The sequence below is a fragment of the Grammomys surdaster genome, unplaced genomic scaffold, assembly GCF_004785775.1.
Source record: "Grammomys surdaster isolate TR1022 unplaced genomic scaffold, NIH_TR_1.0 125098, whole genome shotgun sequence".
Lineage (NCBI taxonomy): Eukaryota > Metazoa > Chordata > Mammalia > Rodentia > Muridae > Grammomys > Grammomys surdaster.
Window position 1 is genome coordinate 615,130 of NW_021620001.1, and position 18,102 is coordinate 633,231.

At 47.5% G+C, this 18,102-nt stretch overlaps 1 protein-coding gene across 5 annotated transcripts in view; it reads right to left on the bottom strand.

Annotated features, from left to right (window-relative positions):
• Positions 1 to 2,803: 2,803 nt before the first annotated feature.
• The window catches only part of Mapkap1 (MAPK associated protein 1), a 203,429-nt gene continuing 188,130 nt past the window's right edge, over positions 2,804 to 18,102 (bottom strand). For 2 of the 5 annotated variants that reach the window (XM_028785078.1, XM_028785077.1), the window contains exons 11-12: positions 6,776 to 6,873; positions 2,804 to 3,305 (exon numbers count right to left, since the gene is read on the bottom strand). In XM_028785078.1, the coding sequence (XP_028640911.1) occupies positions 3,180 to 3,305; positions 6,776 to 6,873 (224 nt within the window). In that variant the 3' untranslated portion in view covers positions 2,804 to 3,179. Of the gene's footprint in view, positions 3,306 to 6,775; positions 6,874 to 12,344; positions 12,426 to 18,102 lie in introns of those variants that run through there. The other 3 variants (XM_028785079.1, XM_028785080.1, XM_028785081.1) reach the window with 3 other exon arrangements.

Here is an 18,102-nt window from a genome sequence, read left to right on the forward strand (position 1 = left end):
TTAGTGGTTGTGGAAGGAACCAGCCCACTGTGGGTGGTGCCATTCCTAGGCAAGTGGTCCTGGGGGTTCAAAGAGAGGGTGCAGGCTAAGCAAGCCAGTAAGCAGCATTCCTCTGGCCTCTCTGCATCAGCTCCTGCCTCCAGGTTCCTGCCCGGTTTATTTCATGATGGACTGTGGCCTACAACTGTCAGCTGAATAAACCCTTTCCTCAAGCTGCTTTTGGTCGTAGTGTTTATCACAGCAACAGAAGGAAAGTAGGCCAGGACCCTGAGTGGCTTCCCTTTCCCCATCTGTAAAGTGGGGGAGAGCGTGGCCTGGCATGGCCAAGATTCGTGAAACAGAAATGTGAGCCTACATACAGCCTGTGACATTCAGGCCGGGGTGGACACCGGTAGACATCAGGCAGGGTTGACGAGATGGCTCACTGGGTAAAGGCACTTTCCAACAAGTCTTGTGACCCGGGTTTGAGCACAGGACTCCCATGGTTGAAGGAAAACAAATTCTGGCAAGTTGTTCTCTGACTTCCACATGTGCGTGCCTGCCACCCACAGAATAAAAGGTGACAAAAATAGTCTCACATTTTCCAAAGGTAGTTAATGCCCACCCTGTGGCGTGGCTCTTGGGCATGACATGCTTTTGGGGGTACCTGGATGGGTGGTTTAAGAATGCTTTCCCTTTATGTGTACGGTGTCATGTCTACATGGATGTCTGAGCATCACATCTGTGCCTGATGCCCAGAGGTTCAGAAGAGGGCACAAGATCCCCTGGAACTGGAGTTATAGACAATTGTGAGCTACCTTGTGGGTGCTGGGAACAGAACCTTGGGTCTCTGAGTGATCAATACTCTTAACTATTGAACCATTTCTCCATCTCCCTTTTTGTTTTGAGACAAGGTTTCAGTATGCAGCTTTGGCTGGCCTGGAATTCTCTTTGTAGACCAGGGTAACCTTGAACTCCTGAGGGATCTACCTGCTTCTGCCTTCTGAGTGATGGGATTAAAGGTGTGTTGCACCAGGCTGGTGACTTGGTCCATTCTTAATAGCAAACATATCCAACCCTCACAAGCTCCCTTGAAAGGAACTAGTTTCATCTTCATTTTACAAAAGGGGAAACTGAGGCTCAAGGGAGTCAAGTAATTCACATAAAGGCCCAGCAACTAGGAGCAGTGGGGATTGTAGTACGTTCTGGTGTGGGACCGCATAACTTTATTGGTCCTTACCCACATGTGCTACAGCCCTGGATCTGAGGAGATGGGGAGCCCCTGAAGGCAGCTAGCAGGGATATGACTGGTGGGAAGGACACAGCAGCAGAGTGTTGCCATGTTGCTGGCTGACCATGCCTGAGCTGGGGGCTTCTGGGTCATAGCAGGCAGCAGGTGACAGGTAGTTAGGATGACTAGGTTGGCCAATAGGGACACCATGGGGTCAGAGGTGCTGGCAGAGGCTCAGAGACTAGGCTAGACAGTACTGACTTACCTCTGAGATCAGACTTCCTAGGGAAGCTTCTTCAAGGCAAACACAACCAACCGGTAGGCTGCTTCACGATGGCCCTGAGGAGTGAAGGGCACAGCTCATCTGACGCAGCACCTGGACTGTAACGCCAGGCAACTCAACCCCAGAGTCCCTAACCAGCTGGGAGCCACACACCACCAGTTCTGGAGAGCCGAGGCAAAGATTCCAGTGTCCCTTGAGTAAAGGGTCAACCAGACGTGGCTTTTGTACAGTTTAGCATCAACTGCCAAGGTATCACCCCCGGGAGACTTGCTGTGACATCACTGTCTCTGCACTGTGTGCTCAAGGCTTTAGGAATTCAAAGCAATATACAAAAGAGGGCATTTATGATTTTTATTTTAGTATTTTAATATTGAATATGTGACAAGATTTAATGACCAAATTAGTCATTTACATTTTCAAAGATATCTAAATATAAAATTGCTAAAAATTCAAATACAGAGCAAGCTACAAATAATATTTCTTCTGGGGGGAGATAGGAATGGAAGACATTAGAAAAGGGTGCTCCTGTTGGCTGAACAGATCAAAATGAGAGGCATTCAATCAGTTGACCCCTTTGCAAAGAAGACTCTGAGGTGCTTAGACACAATGATTTTTAAAATGTCCTAAACACGGGTCATATAAGATATCGGCTGTGGCCCTGGCCCAAGACAGGATGCTGCCACAGGCTGGACCATGGTGAGGTCCACAGAGGCATCTGGTGTAGACAGAGGTGTGGTGTGGTGTCAGGGTGCTGGGTACCTTGCCTTTTCTGCCCAGGGCTTGCTCTCCTTCTCCCTGGTTCAGAGCAGCAGCAGCAGCTGTTTCCGGCTCCACAGCAGGCACCGGTAAGAGGATCATAGGTCAGCAAGGCAGGCCCATCACATCATACTTGCTATGAGGAGATGAGAGAGGGCTCTGGCTGGGAACTCAGCACCACCTGGAGACACTGTCACACTATCCTACCAGCACCATCCCTCAGATCACAGGTGCTGACTTGTTGAGAAGTCCTTGGAAGGGGAAATGACAGCCTTGGACACACGCACGCAGGCACGCACGCACGCACGCACGCACGCACGCACGCACGCACGGCACATGCTAGGTTCTCATTCCTGACTTTAGGAAGATGCTATTCTCAAAGCAAATGCACTCATTTAAACAAATGGCACAGTTGAACTACTGGCTAAGCCCTAAACATTGCTTCTGAGAGCTCCAACGACAGCTTTTGTAATTTGCCTGTTCAATATGGGACAGATTTTAAAGAAGACAATATAGTCAAGCCTCCACCCCAAAGAATGGTCCATCATACCAACCATGATAAAGAGTACACCTGTTTATTAAAAGGAAAAAAAGAGAGAGAGATGTACACTTTTGTTCTTTGTTTGCTTTAAGAAATTTGATCAAGTTGCAAGGAGATGTCTGGCATGGCTATGTACATCCTTGGTGGGACTGCCAGGCAGTGCACACGGCTGAGTAGCACTTGGCCCCCCCAGGAGGTGGTCTGGCTCCTGGGCATTGCTACTTACAACCATTGCCAAGTTTCAGTCCAATGGCACCTCTACCTCTAAACCTTCCCCTAGAGCTCAGCAGTCTGTGCCTGCGGGTCTGGGCACTACAGGATGCTGGTGGACTCTGGTCCACCTGGCCTTGCAGGAAATCTGGGCTGTGGCACCAGACTGGAGGCCCCTGTCACTGCTGCCCTGATTTCTTCTCCTTCTGGAAGCTGAAGCTTGTACGTCTGTTCAGTTTTCTTTGTTTTTGAGCAAAATAGTCAGCGCGGGCAGTGCTTGCTCGTGATTCCAGGATGTAGTTAACCTAGAAAGCAAGAGGACATGGTTGTCATTGGCAGCACCGGCTGTTCCCCCAGGGCAGAGCATGGGGTGGAAGAGAGGCCAGGTTTGGACAAGGGATCCTGGGACTAGCTGCTCTGACACTGTACACCATTTTCCCCGATAGACGGGAGGCCCAGTGCAGGCTTCTTAGTCACTGAGCAGTGGGGCTGCTGATCCCTGGGCTTACGTTCTTCGGTGTGGGCTGCCTCCCAGAGTGCTCCCTACTCAGGTTTGTCCAGCCAGCTCCCTAGTCCTGGTTATTACCTGACATCCCCGGCCTCCTCATCTGAAAGAGGAGAACGTGAGGGCAGTGCTCCCTCCGCCTCCTGACAGTCTGGCATGTGTCCTCTAGTGACCACTGTACCCACCAGCCAGGACCAGGTAAGAAAGGTGAGGCTCGGAGGACCGCAGAGGGCTGAGGTCACTGAGGTCAGGATGGACTTCAGTTTGCAGTGTGTGTCTTCACTGGGCCACTTGTGCGCCTTCAGATATGGCTTCCTTGCCTGGCTTTTTGTGAAAACACAATTCTTTCACTCTCGCATGTTTTGAAGGCTTGCCAGAAAGCTCAGCCTTCGTCTGGAGAAGGCAGCCAGAGGCTCTCGAGCAGGGCAGTCATAGACTGAGGCTCTGACAATGTGGCTCCAAACATTCAACAGTGGGGGGTACAGGCACATGGGTACAGAAGGCCTGCCTCACCCGGCCACAGTCTTGCCAAGTTACCAGTGGAGAGCCATCAATCAGGATGTAGGTTGGCGAGGGTGATCTGGGACAGCGTGGAAATGGTGTGGGGATGGCAGGAGGCACCTCATGCTTGGTGAGCACCATCTCTGGCTTATGGTGTTTGCACTCAGATGACCTGGCGTTTGCAGTGTATTTTTGGCACATTTAATCTGACAAAAGCATTTTAAAATGGTCCTTAACAAGCCAACTATTTCCAAAATTTATTATCTTCAGTACTTTGTGATAATCACATAGATAATTTTAATGCAAGATTAATGCAATAATCAAAAGATAAAAACGCCCTTTGGTCTGCCATTAGCTGGTTAATATGCTGTGGTTTAAAACGTGCCCAATTTTATGCACTATAGAGGGTTTTACTTTCGATGCACTTTACAGCTTAAGGCATAAAAATATAGGGAGTTTTCATGGTCAATAAAGCCACAGCCTCCGTCACTCAATCACAGAAGAACCCGGTGTGAAGAGCCCAACAGTTCCTCAGAGATTTCTCTTGGGGCCAGCGGAAGGAGGGACGGTGCGGCTCCAGCATATGTGGAAGGCGGAGGGCAGGCCTGAGCAGCATCGGTCCCCGGTTAGGCTCTGCAACCTCTGAGACCTTGGGCCTCCATCTCATCTCGAAAATGGGGACAACAATATTTACATTCTGCAGGCCAGTTGGGAGGGTTTGACGAGATATGGGATGTAAGACACGCTAGACGTAGCTGCTACTCAGCCCCTACTGAGGGGATCCCTCCATCTTCCGACAGGAAGCCCCCGCCTGGGATGGCTAAGCTGGCACCAGTCTTTGGGTTTTAATTTCTCTATTCAATTTTGATCTAAACTCTCATTTTTACTTGAGTCTGAGATAGACCCTAAAGAGCCTCAACATTTCTGTCAAATTTTGGAGCTGGGCTGAGGTCTCAGAAACTGAGCTCTGGCACAAAGCTCACACTGGCCTGCCTGAGGCACGGACGGAAATGTTAGAAAGCTGATGTTGCCAAAGAGGGAAGTGAAATTCAGCCTTTGGTCAGGACCATAACCACTAGCTATGAGTCAGGCAGGTCCGGGGACGAAGCCCTCTGAGGTGCATGATGATGTGAGATTTCTACAAACATCTTGAGCACACAGACACTTCAGGGGAGGAGGCAGGCCAGGGGGCTGGCGGGGAGGGGTTGCAGACAAGCATGTGCTCTGAGGGAGCATTTGGTCCTGTAATGATTTCTCTGCACTTGATCTTCTGTCTCATACTCAAGTCATAAACCTGTGTTTCTGTCATCAATCTGCTGTTGTGAAAATTATTCTGATGTCAAACACAAGATTATAATTTTACTAGAATCCTTCTCACGTCTTGAATATTTTAATGCTTGCTATAAAAATAAGTCCAGGCCCCAGTGTGTGTGTGGGGACTGGGATATTTTTACCCACTCTGCAAATATCTCGGACTTGCTCCGTGGACCGCCTTGTCAAGTTCTGCCAAGTTAACCCTTGGCTCCCTGGAGTAAGTGGTGCAGAGTGGGCACTGTCCTCACCCTGCTCTCTGAGGAGCTTGGGTCAGTGTGGCCTGTGAACTTCCTTATCTCCCCATGCCACTATGTCTTCTCTTTAATTATCCTCCCAGGACGATTTCTTGGTGACCATGTGGTATTTGAACTACAGTATTCCTATGTAACCAGGGAGCTTTGGATAGTGGCAGTACACATTCCAGAATCTACCACACCTACCATTAAGTTCTGGTTCTTCACCAGAGTCACCATCCTGGCTAAGTCCCCTTTCCTCTGGGCATTTTGTTCATGCATAAATGGGAACTTTCAAGGGCAGATCAGCTGCTGTCACTACCATCTGACTGCTTCTCCCGGAAGAATATGACCAGAGGGGCTGCCGAATCTCTGCTGGATAATTTACACCCAAGCAGCTGCTTGTGGGTAGGGGCCATGCATCTACTTTGGCCATCACCTTACATGCAGGGAAACCGAAGCCCAGGGTGTAAGGTGACTGGCCAGCATCATCCAGCCCAGGGCAGGGGCACGTCTCCCTTCTCACTCCTTAGCCCTGCTTCTTCTACTTGTTCTGACGGTGTAGGATTCGCCTTAGGAAAGGGACATTGGGTTTGAGGAGTCCTGGTCAAGTTGTACCACAGAGACCAATGGTCTGGGTGGCACTATTCCCAGTCCCTGCCCTAAGAGCCGAGACCCATGAGGTGCCTCCTAGCCTGGATGCAGCCTCTCAGAGACCCAGCTTGCTGCCTGGCCCCTTCCTGGGTTGCTGTGAATCTGCCTGTTCACCCAGGGCAATGTCAGCAACTTACCCTTTCCAAACCCACAGCACCTCTGGGACTGTCAGCACACCAGTGTAATGTCTATTTTGTTCTGTCTCCCCTGACAAGGGAGAGCTCCCTAGGGGGAGAATAGCCTTGCTGAAGCAGCTGGAATGCTCACTTAGCACTGGGAAGGTACCTGGTACGATAGCCCCAGTTGGCATGCTTCAAACAGGTTGGGAAAATCACCTTGAGTGATTCAAAACTATTGTCACCTCAGCTGGCTCTGGAGCCTCAAGGGACTCCTGAGAGTGGTTGGGGAAAATAAATCGTGCATGAAAGAAAGAAGCAGAGGACCCCCTTTGGGGGCCGGAGGGAAGCTGGAGTCCTGCTTTGGCTAAGACAGGTGTGGCCCTGGCCAGAGACTAGCCCAGGTAGAACCCACCCTCCTACTTCTGGGTCAGAGGCCATAGTGAACTCACCTTGAGCACGATTTCACTGACTGTGGCTGCGTCCGACTCGAAGTAGAGGTGTTTATAGTCATGACTGCTTAGGTACGTAAGCTTAAATACTGCGTGACCTGGAGAAAGGGGAGGGCCCAGGTGAGTCACCATGGAGGGTGGGGTGCCCCGAGTGTCCTCCCTGATCCAGACTTGAGCAAGAACATGTGGAGACTGGATGGCAATGCTCCCTGGGGTGGCTGGGTTTCTCATCACAGGGTGGGTCTGAGGCAGACAATGAAGACTCACAGTCCAGGTCTCCTCTGTACAACGCTGAGGAGTGTGCCTCAGGAGGGCTTGCCTTCCTAACAGTGCTGCCTCTACAGCGTCAGTACCAAAGCACTGGTATCCTGAAAGCAGAAGGCTGAGTCACCCCAAATTATGACTCTGCAAGTAAAGTACCTGCGCTTACACTGAAATAAGCTAGCAATAGGACAGAGCGTGAGCAACAGTTGGCCTTGTCACTGTGCTGGCTCTTGCTGGGGCATAGCCTGGTTTGTCACTGCATGGAGGCTTCTCCTAAAGGCCATGAAGCAGACAGCAGCATGCAGCGCCTTGCAGTGCCACCGACCTGCGTTCAATTCTTTCCCACTCCTCTCCCTTCAGTCTTCACAACACCCTGCGCTTGGCCTATGTGCTCTCTTGCCGGTTCTACCAGATTTATGTGGCCTCTTTCCTGTACCTGTCACCATGACCTGCATAGGAAAGCTGTCTCAGATGCACTTCCTATGTGCAACAATGGCTGTCAGACCTGTTTCTTGTTTTGCCTGCCTGAAGCTGTGTCTATAATCCTGTACGTACTTGATGGCACACATATGCCAGACAGGTCCCCAGTTCTAAATAGAGCTAGAGATGTCAGTATGTGTGACTTTCACAAGGACAAGCTAAGAGGAGGCTCTTTAGGGTCCCTGGCCTCAGCCTGAGGGGAGACTCCCCAGTTGATCTATATATGCCTGGTCTTGGCACCTGAGAGACTCAGAGCCCTTCCAAGGTCTGAATTTCTCTTGTGCTGAAGCTGGTTTCCAATAATGGCAGCCAAAGGAACTCTGAGAACATGGTCCTGCTCACAGAGACCTGTCTAGACGGAGAGCTCTGGGCACATGACACCAGAGGCCTGCAGTCCCACCTCCAGCCTAAAGGCCCTTCTCAGCTTCACCAGCCCACACATACCTATTAGGCCTCCTCATCTATTGTCCTTTTAATTGAAGCAGCGGCTGGTCACATTATTAATTAATAATATGTCACCCACATTACTGTAAGTTCCCCTCCTTCCCGGAGAAATCTTCTGGGGACTTTATTTACAGTAGCTAATTTTTCAGATCTCCAAAAATAAACTGATATATGTTGTACATTTGTGGCCAGAAAAGTTGAGCGGCTGGTATTTTATCCTGGAAACATCATTACAAGATACTAATTGGGACTATAAATCCTATATTAAAAAAATTACTAATAATTTCTAAAAAGAAAAAAACCCTCACTTTCAGTCAGTTGACAAATTAAGCTTGATTTAAAATTGTGGCTCTAAAACATTAGAATTCTTGACTGGAAACTAATCAGTCCATTAATGTATAAATTGCTTGTTTCTGATAGGGAAGTCAATTTTCAATGCTCTCCCCCACTCAACACTAGAGTTTAGTGACGTCATCTTGTGGAAGAACAATGCAGAGCCATTTGTTGGTCATGCTGTGACCAAGCAGAACTATCTATGAAGGACACACAGGGCTGTGAAGGACAAACAGAGACATTCCCCCAGGAGGCCTTGTGTGGACACCTGGCCATGACACAGACATCATGGCCTAGGGCTAAGAAGGACCAGAAGGTCTTAAGGAGGCCTGCAGACCTGAAGCTTCGGGGTTCACTGACCACTCTGATAGGTGACCTCATGTATTGTCTACACCACCTGCTTCCACCTGTCACTGACAAACCCTCAAGGTGCAGGTGCTATGCTTTACTAGAGAAGCTGAGACATCCTGGACAATGTCCTGTAGATTTGGCAGAGTCAAATCCACACAGCACATGTGATGTGCAGTATGCACAGGCCCGAGAGTCTGGGAGAGAAGCCTGGACACATGCGACTCGTCAACTGTGGTAGGCACAGAGGGAAAGCCTGAGGCTCATCTGCACAGGAGCTGGGTGTAAACACAAGTTACTGTTAGCCAAGTCTCAAAGGCCAGAGGCTCATCGCGACCCCTGCATCCCCACACTGCTTTTTGCTGTTCTTGGAGTATGTGTGTTTCTTATCTGTCCTCAGTGCTTGCTTCAGTGCCTGACTGAGGGAGGGACAGATGGGAATGATGAAGGACTCACTCTCTTGGGCCTGACTGCTTGCCAATGGCAGTGAAAGCGGTCGTTCCACTGAGGGAACCTTTAGAGATGGCCCTGACCAAAACCCTGTGTGCTCTTGCGCAATCCTGGACTTGAGCTAACCATGTGCATCTGGGCTAAGGCTGATGGAGAGCCATAGTAGGCAGCCTCAGACCAGAGCCTGGGGTACAAGCACAGGTCAAGGACAGTAGCTGTGCTTTCTCTCTCGTCAGACTATAGGACTAGGGGATGAGTTGCCTCCAGGGGGTTCTGCCTAGAGGTCCCTCACTCCAGCCTCTGGGCTTTGCTGGCCCAGATTCTGGCAGAGGACAGATTGGGGAGGGGTAGGGAAGTGAGCAAGGATCAAGTGTGATGTGTGTTGTGAGGGTCCTAGCTACAGGTGCTGCCATGGAGACACGGAGGTGAGGAGACTTGTCAGCTACTGGAAGGAGCCCTTAGGGGCAGTTTTATGGAGGACAGAGGATGCTGGGTAAGGAAGGTACATGGTGCTGGGAAACGGGCTGTGGAGGGAGCCAGAGCAGACCAAGTTCCTGGGGTATAGACAGGAGGGACTGGCAACGCTCAGATGTGCCAACTGACCAGGAACCAGTAGGTCTGAAACAACAGGGACATACAAGATGAGTTGTATTTGGGGTGCTTCCCTAGGGCCCCCAGAGTCCAGGGGCAGAGAAGTCAATTGACATGGTGGTCTGTCCATGTGGCACTGAGCCAAAGAGAGGCAGAAAGAGTGCTGACTGAGGAGGCCACGGTGGGCAGGCCTGGACACAGGTGAACAAACAGAACTCACTTCTGATAATGCCATCTAGTTCCAAGCCCGAATATCCTAAGTGTGGCCCATTAACTGACATGAACCTGCCAATAAGGCACAAACAGCTTAAGCTACATGGTGACCTTTCAACAGCGGCATCAGAGCCTGGACTGAGAAGTCTGCTCTCGCATCCCCTGTTGCCATAGCACCTCAAGGCTCACCCTGAGCAAGGGACCAAATGGCACCAAACGACAGAGGGAGTCCGTGAGGCTTAGGTCTTAGGGACCAGGTGGGTAGGTCACCCTTGAAGATTTAAAGAAAACCACCAGTCCTCATAGAAAGGGGAAGCCACAGCTGCGCTCCATCTCTTGTAAAAATGTCAGCTGAGGAAAAAAAACTATTCATAGAAATCTAGTATTCAGTTAGTTCAAGGCATTATGTTCCACTTGAGAATTAGGGCGGGACAGAAGCTTGAGCCACTGCAGAAGATTGTCAGATGTGGGCTGCAATCCCAGCCTAGGACGCTGGGAGGCGCTGTCTCCAGCCGCTCAGGCACCTGTGGTCTCAGCAAAGGCTCTCACAGAGACAGGATTCTAGCTTGTAACATCTACATGGAGAAGGGGCTCAGTGAAGGTGATTCTTACAACTCCTGGAACTGTTATCTGGGTAACACACTCATTGTTTTGAAGGTACTGCTTTTAGTTGGGTTTCTCTGAGCATTTACAGGGCCATAGGAATAAAATGCAACATAATGGGGCAAGTGTGGCACCTAGGCATTGGTCACATGCTCAGGGGAGCCATTGAGACGGTACATCTGCTTCTGAGTGTTGAAATGAAAATCTGCATATGTAAATGTGTCTCTACATCCACATATTTTTAAAGCAAACCAGAGAAGATGGAATAGAGCCATAAGAGGGCTAATTACAACCCAAATGTCAGCAGTGGAGACGTGCAGCCTCTCTGTTGTAATCTGTCTTCTGTATGCATTTTCACTAAAACAAAGCTGCAGTGTCTCAGAATGGGACAGCTACAAGACCCTGCTGAGGAAGGAAGTACTCTTGGGGAGAGAGAGAGAGAGAGAGAGAGAGAGAGAGAGAGAGAGAGAGAGAGGAAGAGAGAGGAAGAGAGAGAGGAAGAGAGAGGAAGAGAGAGAGGAAGAGAGAGAGAGAGAGAGAGAGAGAGAGAGAGAGGGAGGGAGGGAGGGAGGGAGGGAGGGAGGGAGGGAGAGAGAGAGAGAGAGAGAGAGAGAGAGAGAGAGAGAGAGAGACTCTGACTGCTGAGACACCTGTCAGCACCAACAGGGTGATGCCTGGCATGAGCCCACAGTCATCTATGCATAAAATTCCTGGTGGCATCCTTGCCCAGAACACCAAAAATGAGCTGAAATCTCTTTCATTTCTTTTCAATTATAAGAATTATAAAAACATTAAAATTGCTCAAAATTCAGAAGATAAAGGAAAACCTACATATCTCACATATAACCCCAGCAACAATGTGGCGACACCCACAGGTGCCTCTAGTTGTCTTCACGTTTTCACATGGTTAACTGAAATTTAAGGAGTTTGCTGTTGTTTTGTTTGAGATAAGATTTCACTGTGCAGCCCTGGTTGTCCTGGACCTCGCTGTGACCTTGAACTCAGAGATCCACCTGCCTCTTCCTCCTGAGTGCTGGGATTAAAGATGTGCTACCAACATCTGGCTTTTTTTTTTTTTTAATTCCAGCCCACCTCTGCTGTAATCTTTTCCGTGACCTCTCTTTCAATGGCTGCATGTCATCGCAATTGGTGACAGGAACTGTGCTTCACTATGTGCTTCTGCTGGCACCTTGGGAATAGCACTTAGGAAATAGCACCATAAAGGAGGCCCTTGGATTCTCCCTTTATGGCAGAATGGACAAGAGTCGGCTTCTGGGGTTAGGCTTTCTCTAATTCCTCTTGTCTAAAAGGGTATGAAAAACCTCACTGTACTTCTTGGGGGAAATGGACAGTAGCACACTTTCTTTTGGTCATAACACTGCCTCTATTTGTTTTTGAGACAGGGTTGCATGCAGCCTAGGCTAGCCTCAAACTTGCTATGTAGTTGAGGCTAGCCCTGAACTCCTGGTCCTCTGGCCTCCATGTACTGAGTGCTGAGACTGAAGTGTGCAGCCAAATGCTTCGTTGCTGGCTCTGCCTTTCTGTAGTTCTGGCAGCTCTCTAGCCTGAGCCTGAGCTGCCAGCTGAGCACATTACAATGAGAGAGGAACCGGAGCGTAGTGACCTCTGGCACATAGGCTACATCTGACCCACCTGGCCTACTCTGCACAGATCTTGTAAGCACTCTTACACTTTGATGATGAGGCAGGGGTTAGCTCCCTCTCTCGATGGCAGAGGCTTCCAGGGACACTGAGCTGCTGTCTTCACACCAGGTGCACCTCCCTTTCAAGGCAAACATCTGAGTCTCTGTCGTCCGCTGGACATGTGGGGGGTCACTTCGGGAAGAGGGACAGCTATGCACACTGAAGAACACTGACCATGGCAGTTGTGACATTGGCAGACTGGACTCATGGCTGGTCAGAAACTGCAGGCAGGTCCAGAAATTGATGCCCATTTTCAGTTAACTTGTATTTACAAGGAAATACTAGTTTCTACTCTCACAGTAAAATCAGTTGTATACTGGCCATATTTGGAGGTGTGGCTTTGGTGGTCTTCTACTCCAGGTTAGGTCCAGTACAAACAACTCCAGCAGTGCAACCAACACAAATGGGTTCTGAGGTGCCTGACGCCATCTGTTAGATCCTTATGTCTAGAGAACCTAAAGTCAGCTCATGATGCAATATTTAATTTGGATAATAAATTATGAACTTAGAAGAAAAGACAAAGTAATACACAAACACCCTATCTTTCCCTCAAGTGAAAGTCCTGAGTACAGGGGAGGTGTCGCTCTACACCAGTCACTCCTCCCGGGCTAGCTCTTCCATGTCCAGCCCTCCCCCAGGTCCTGACAGGTCCTCACTGCTCAGATCTTCTCTAGGTTCAAGCATCCACCTGTACAACTGTCCTTTTAAAACCATCTGTAATCCCAGCACCCAGGAGGCCAAGGCAGGAGGACTGTCTGGAGTTTGAGGCCAGTCTGGGCTACAGAGCAAGACTATGTCTCAAAGCTGTCCAAACAGCAGCAGTGACACCGGTCTGGATCTGTTACCTCCCTCCTTACTGTCCCTTAATAATTCATGTCCTGGTGCCATCCTTCAACTCCAACACATTTGAAGATGGTTTTTTTAACAATACTGTATATTCCAATTCTCAAACTTTTGGTTTCAGGAGCCCTTTATACTCTTAAATATTACTGAGGAACCTAGAGTTTTAGCTTATATGGATTATAGCTATTAATTTTTATTATGCTAGAAGCTAAAACTGAGAAATTTAAAATAAATTTATTCATTAAAAATATAAGCCCACAAGTTAACATAAATATTTTTTTAGTTGAAAAGCCCTTATATCACCCAAAGTCTAATAAACACAGTTTTAAAAATATTTTAGGGCTAGAGAGATGGCTCAGCAGTTAAGAGTACTGGCTGCTCTTCCAAAGGTCCTGAGTTCAATTCCCAGTAACCACATGATGGCTCACAACCATCTGTAATGGGGTACGATGCCCTCCTCTGGTGTGTCTGAGACAGCGTACTTATATACATAAAAATTATTTTATTTTTATTATATTGGGCTACATCAGGCCACTGTCATTTGAGTATATAATATGTTGTACATTGAACCAAGGCCTCATGAATGCCAGACGGGCACTCTACAGTGTGTCTGACCTATGATTCAAGAGCATAGTTCACTGATGCTCTTTGTAAAGATTCTCTTATGTTTATACCAATAAAGGCCCCAATGAAGTGGCTTTTTAAAAAAGCATAGTTGTAGTATAGAATGTGAAATCTCATTAGTGAGCTTTCTGTACTGTTACATTAAAATTTACTGGTTGGAGGCCAGATGTGATGATATACACCTCTAACCAGCCAGTGTAAGATCCTGCTTCAAACCAGCCAAACAATAAGCCAACCTAAACAACAACAAGACCCTTCTTGGTTGGTCTTGGGCTTTGAATAAATCTTCTTCCTTGTCTTAAAAAATAACAAATAAAAAAGAAAAACCAACCAACCAACCAACCAACCCCTAAATATTACCAGTCTTTAAAGCTGGCACACAACGTAATGAGTTCATATGGGGTTTTCCTGTGTAGTTTGTTTTTGTTGACTCCCATGCCCCCAGTGCTGCCTTCTCCTGCCGTGGCCCTCTTTCTGCCTTCGTGTCACACGCTCTTAATTCCCCTACTCCTCCCTTAAGAGCCCATCACTCCTTACGTCTCGCTTTCTGGTTTCATGCCCTTCAGCCATGTCCTTGTGTATACATATATACATATTACATATGCATACACATATACATATATAAAAATATACATATACAAAAATAAATAAAATATGCATATACATATATAAAAATAAACCCAGAATTTGCATATGGGAGAGAACAAATGGAATGTCTGTTTGAGTATGGTTTACTTGGCTTAATGTAATAATTACCATTTCCATTCTCTTTCCTGTAAATGTCACAATTCCATTCTTTAAAGCTGCAAAAAATCCCACTGTGTGTATTCTATATTTTCTTTATGGGTTCTTGTACAATGGGCATCCTGGCTGTTGTGCACAGTGCAGCAGTAAGCATGGGTATGTAAGTTCCTCTGGGGTATGCTGACAGAATTCTCTGGGTGTACGTTATCTTGCCTGGGTTTGTAGCATCTCATCATTTGAAAAATATTGGTTCATTGCACTGCATGGACTACCAATACTGAAGCATGTTTTTATTCAGTATTACAGAAGTCATGTTTTAGCAACACTGACTGTCAGAACAATCTGGAAGCAATGAGAAGCCAATCTCTCAGAGACAGATAAATGTTTTCCACAGTTAGAATTCTGATTTGAGGCAGTGTGACTTTTATTACTGGGACAGATCTGGCAGCTTCTTCCTACCTGAACTAGCAGGTTCACTTACTTGCTTTTAAGAAAATGGTAGCCAAAGTCTCAGGGTTGGAGAATCAGTTTGTTAGTTGTTCCTTCAAGTAAAAATATGTCCCATGGAATAAATGGCTAGTTCAGCTAGCAACTCAAACAGCTGGACAAGTGTTTTCCCTTGGTCCAATGGCTGTCTCCAGGGACTTCAGGAAATGAACCAAGAATTGTGGTTGGACTGCCTAGTGAGCACAAGGCTCTCTAGTAACACAAAAAGAAACAACATCAACAACAAAACAAGCAATAGTTTAGGAAGACTTTGAGTGATTCTCCTTGTGTCTACACTCTTTCAATATTCCTTTCTATTTTAAGTATTAAAATCCCATATTATATTATGTACTTTTTCTCCAGTAAGAGGAACTTAAAAGTGTGTGTATATGTGCATGTGCATGCATGTGTGTATATGTGTGTGCACTGTGTACGTGTGTGTGCTTGTGCTTGTGTGCATATATGTCCATACTTGATGTAGAGGCCGGAGAATACCAGGTGCCTTGCTTGTTCACTGTCTTATTCCTTTGAGACAGGGTCTCTCAATGGACCTGGAGCTCGGCTAGCTGGTGCAGGTATAGCCCTTTGCCTGGTGGAATGACTATTTTATCACATTCGTATGTAGAAACGCTCAACAGCGTAATTCCCTCCAGACCTCACAAGGCTGCAAGCTTGCCACACGACTGTTTCATACTTCTGTGCTTATTATCGCCGTAGGCCCCACCCTCCCTTGGATTTTGAGAGTCTCATGGAACCCAGCCTGGCCTCTAATTCACTGTGTGTATAGTCAAAGATGGCACTGGGTTCCTGTTCCTCTTGTCCCCACCTTCCCATTGCTGGTCAGGCACTTGAGTGACCACACTGTGTTTCCTTCTTGCTTTCCTCTGACTGCAGATTTGATTTACTCTGTGAGCAACACTTGGCAGCCACTCCCTCACCTCCCCCTTGTTATTTAACTAGTTACTTTGTCCTCTATGCTAACTTCCTGCATTTAACAAGCTTTAGAGGAAAATCTAGGAACCCAAGCTTGGTCAAACTTTGTTAGAAAAATAACTCCCTAGAGCAGTGTTTCTCAGCTTTTCTTATGCTGTGACCCTTTAATACAGTTCCTCGTGTTATGGTAAATCCCAACCATAAAATTATTTTCACTGTTACTTTATAACTATAATTTTGCTACTGTTATGAGTTGTAATGTAAATATTTTTGAGGATGACAGTTTGCCAAAGGGGCTGTGACCCACAGGTTGGGAGCCAACACTCCAGACTGAGTCCTGGTTGGGGCTAGACCTGCATGGGAAGGAACAGAAGCCCGGGTCCTTAGCTGTATCAGTAGCAAAAGCAAGACATAACCTTTGTTTCTATTTCTGTGTAGCCTTAGGCCACTCCTTCCAGAACGGAGTGTTTGTCTGCTAGTTTGTCACCACAGATGAAGTCCACCAAACCTAGGGCTCTATACCATGTAGATGCATCCCAGAGTTGCTACAAGTTAGGAGACACACGGGAACCCCGAGCACTTGCCTGAGAGATGACAGGGTCCCTTTGTCTTTCTACTTTCATCTTTTGAGACAAATAAACTTTTTCTATAAAGAGTCAGAGGGCAGATATTTCAGGCTTTGTGGCAAAATTAAAAATATATTACAGATACATCAGAACACAGAAAAATGTTTCTTTTTATTTTTTTGCACAAAATTCAGTATATAATAGTGGAGTACACTTGGCCAACTTTTGAGTGGATGTAGCAAGAAAGGATGAAGGTTTTCCCTTTGGGGAGATAATTCACCTAACTACCAGTTAAATTAGTGTTCCCAACATGAATTCAAACCATCACCCTAAAAACTGTGTCTATCTCAGGCAGCTGCAGACAGGTGGCAGGCTGGTCTCAGCCTGCCCTCCACTCCCCACCCCAGCCTAAGGCCTGCTTCCTTCCCTCCAGTTGGCTCATTCTATGCAGGAGCCAAACACGGGCAGTAGCTCGAGGGGCTTCTTCCTTGTGGAAAGCTGGGGGAGGGGCTTCTCTGTGGAGAGCTGGGGGGCTTCTTCCCTGTAGAGAACAGGGTCCTACCTTGAGTTTTCCCTCCCCAGCCTTCAGCACTTCTTTGCATTGGTTTGGTGGTGACAAACTTCACTTTCTGACTGTCTGCAACATCTCTATTTTATCCTCAGCTGAGGACCACTTGGGAGAATGGAGACTTTGGGTAGATATTACTTCAGTGTGTTAGAGCTGGCACGTCATTGTCTTTTGACTGGCATTGCTTCTGACGGGAAGTCAGCCATCATTCCTATCACAGTTCTGCGATGTGCACAGCAGCTTTTGGGGTGTGTTTCAGATGTTTCTCTTTATCACTGGCTCTCAGGAATTTGATTATGATGTGGCTCGATGTAGTTGTCTTTGTATTTATCCTGTGTAGCCTTGCTAGGTTTCCAAGGTTGGTGGTTTGATTTTAAACCAGATCCTGAGCAGCTTTTTGTTCCCCGAGACTGCAGCTCCAGAGCTGCTGGAGGGTATGATGGAGCTGCTGGCCTCTGCTCTCAGCACTGGCTGCAGTCTGAGCCATTTCTACTGCTGGCTTACAGCTCACTCATCCTGGCAGGCAGACTCTGAACTGTTCTCTCATGATGCTCTCTCCTGATTCTCATGGCTTTATGTAACCCCTTGCTGTTTATGGGATGGCCTTGTGGCTTGCTTCTAATAACCAGTAATGTAGAATACTGCAGAGATGGCATTCTGGGTTAGTTCATAAGAAGCTAGGGCTCCTTGCTAGCATTCTTTGATGCAGCCCACTGTCATCTAGTTAGTTTTTCTATTGTGATAGCCAGGTAACACAGAACTAAAAGCATTTCCCAGGAGCTGAATTCTGCCAGAGACCATTCAGTGAACTTAAACAGGATTCTATGACTTTTTTTTTCCTTCCTTCTCTTCCCACCCATTTTGGACAGGATCTTACAATGTAGCCCAGGGGGACCTCAGACTTGACTTCCTGAGGGCTGAGACCATAGGCACTTAACACCACACTTCCCACCTGACTGACACCTTGACTGTAGCTTCAAAGAAGACTGAGCCAGAAGACCTAGCTGAGCTGTGCTGGGCTCCCCACCCATCCACCTAGAAAATAACAAATGTAATTGTTGCTTTAAGTCCTAAAGTTTAACTTGTTATATGGTGATAGATAACCTGCACCCTAATCATTTTTTATCTTCCTTA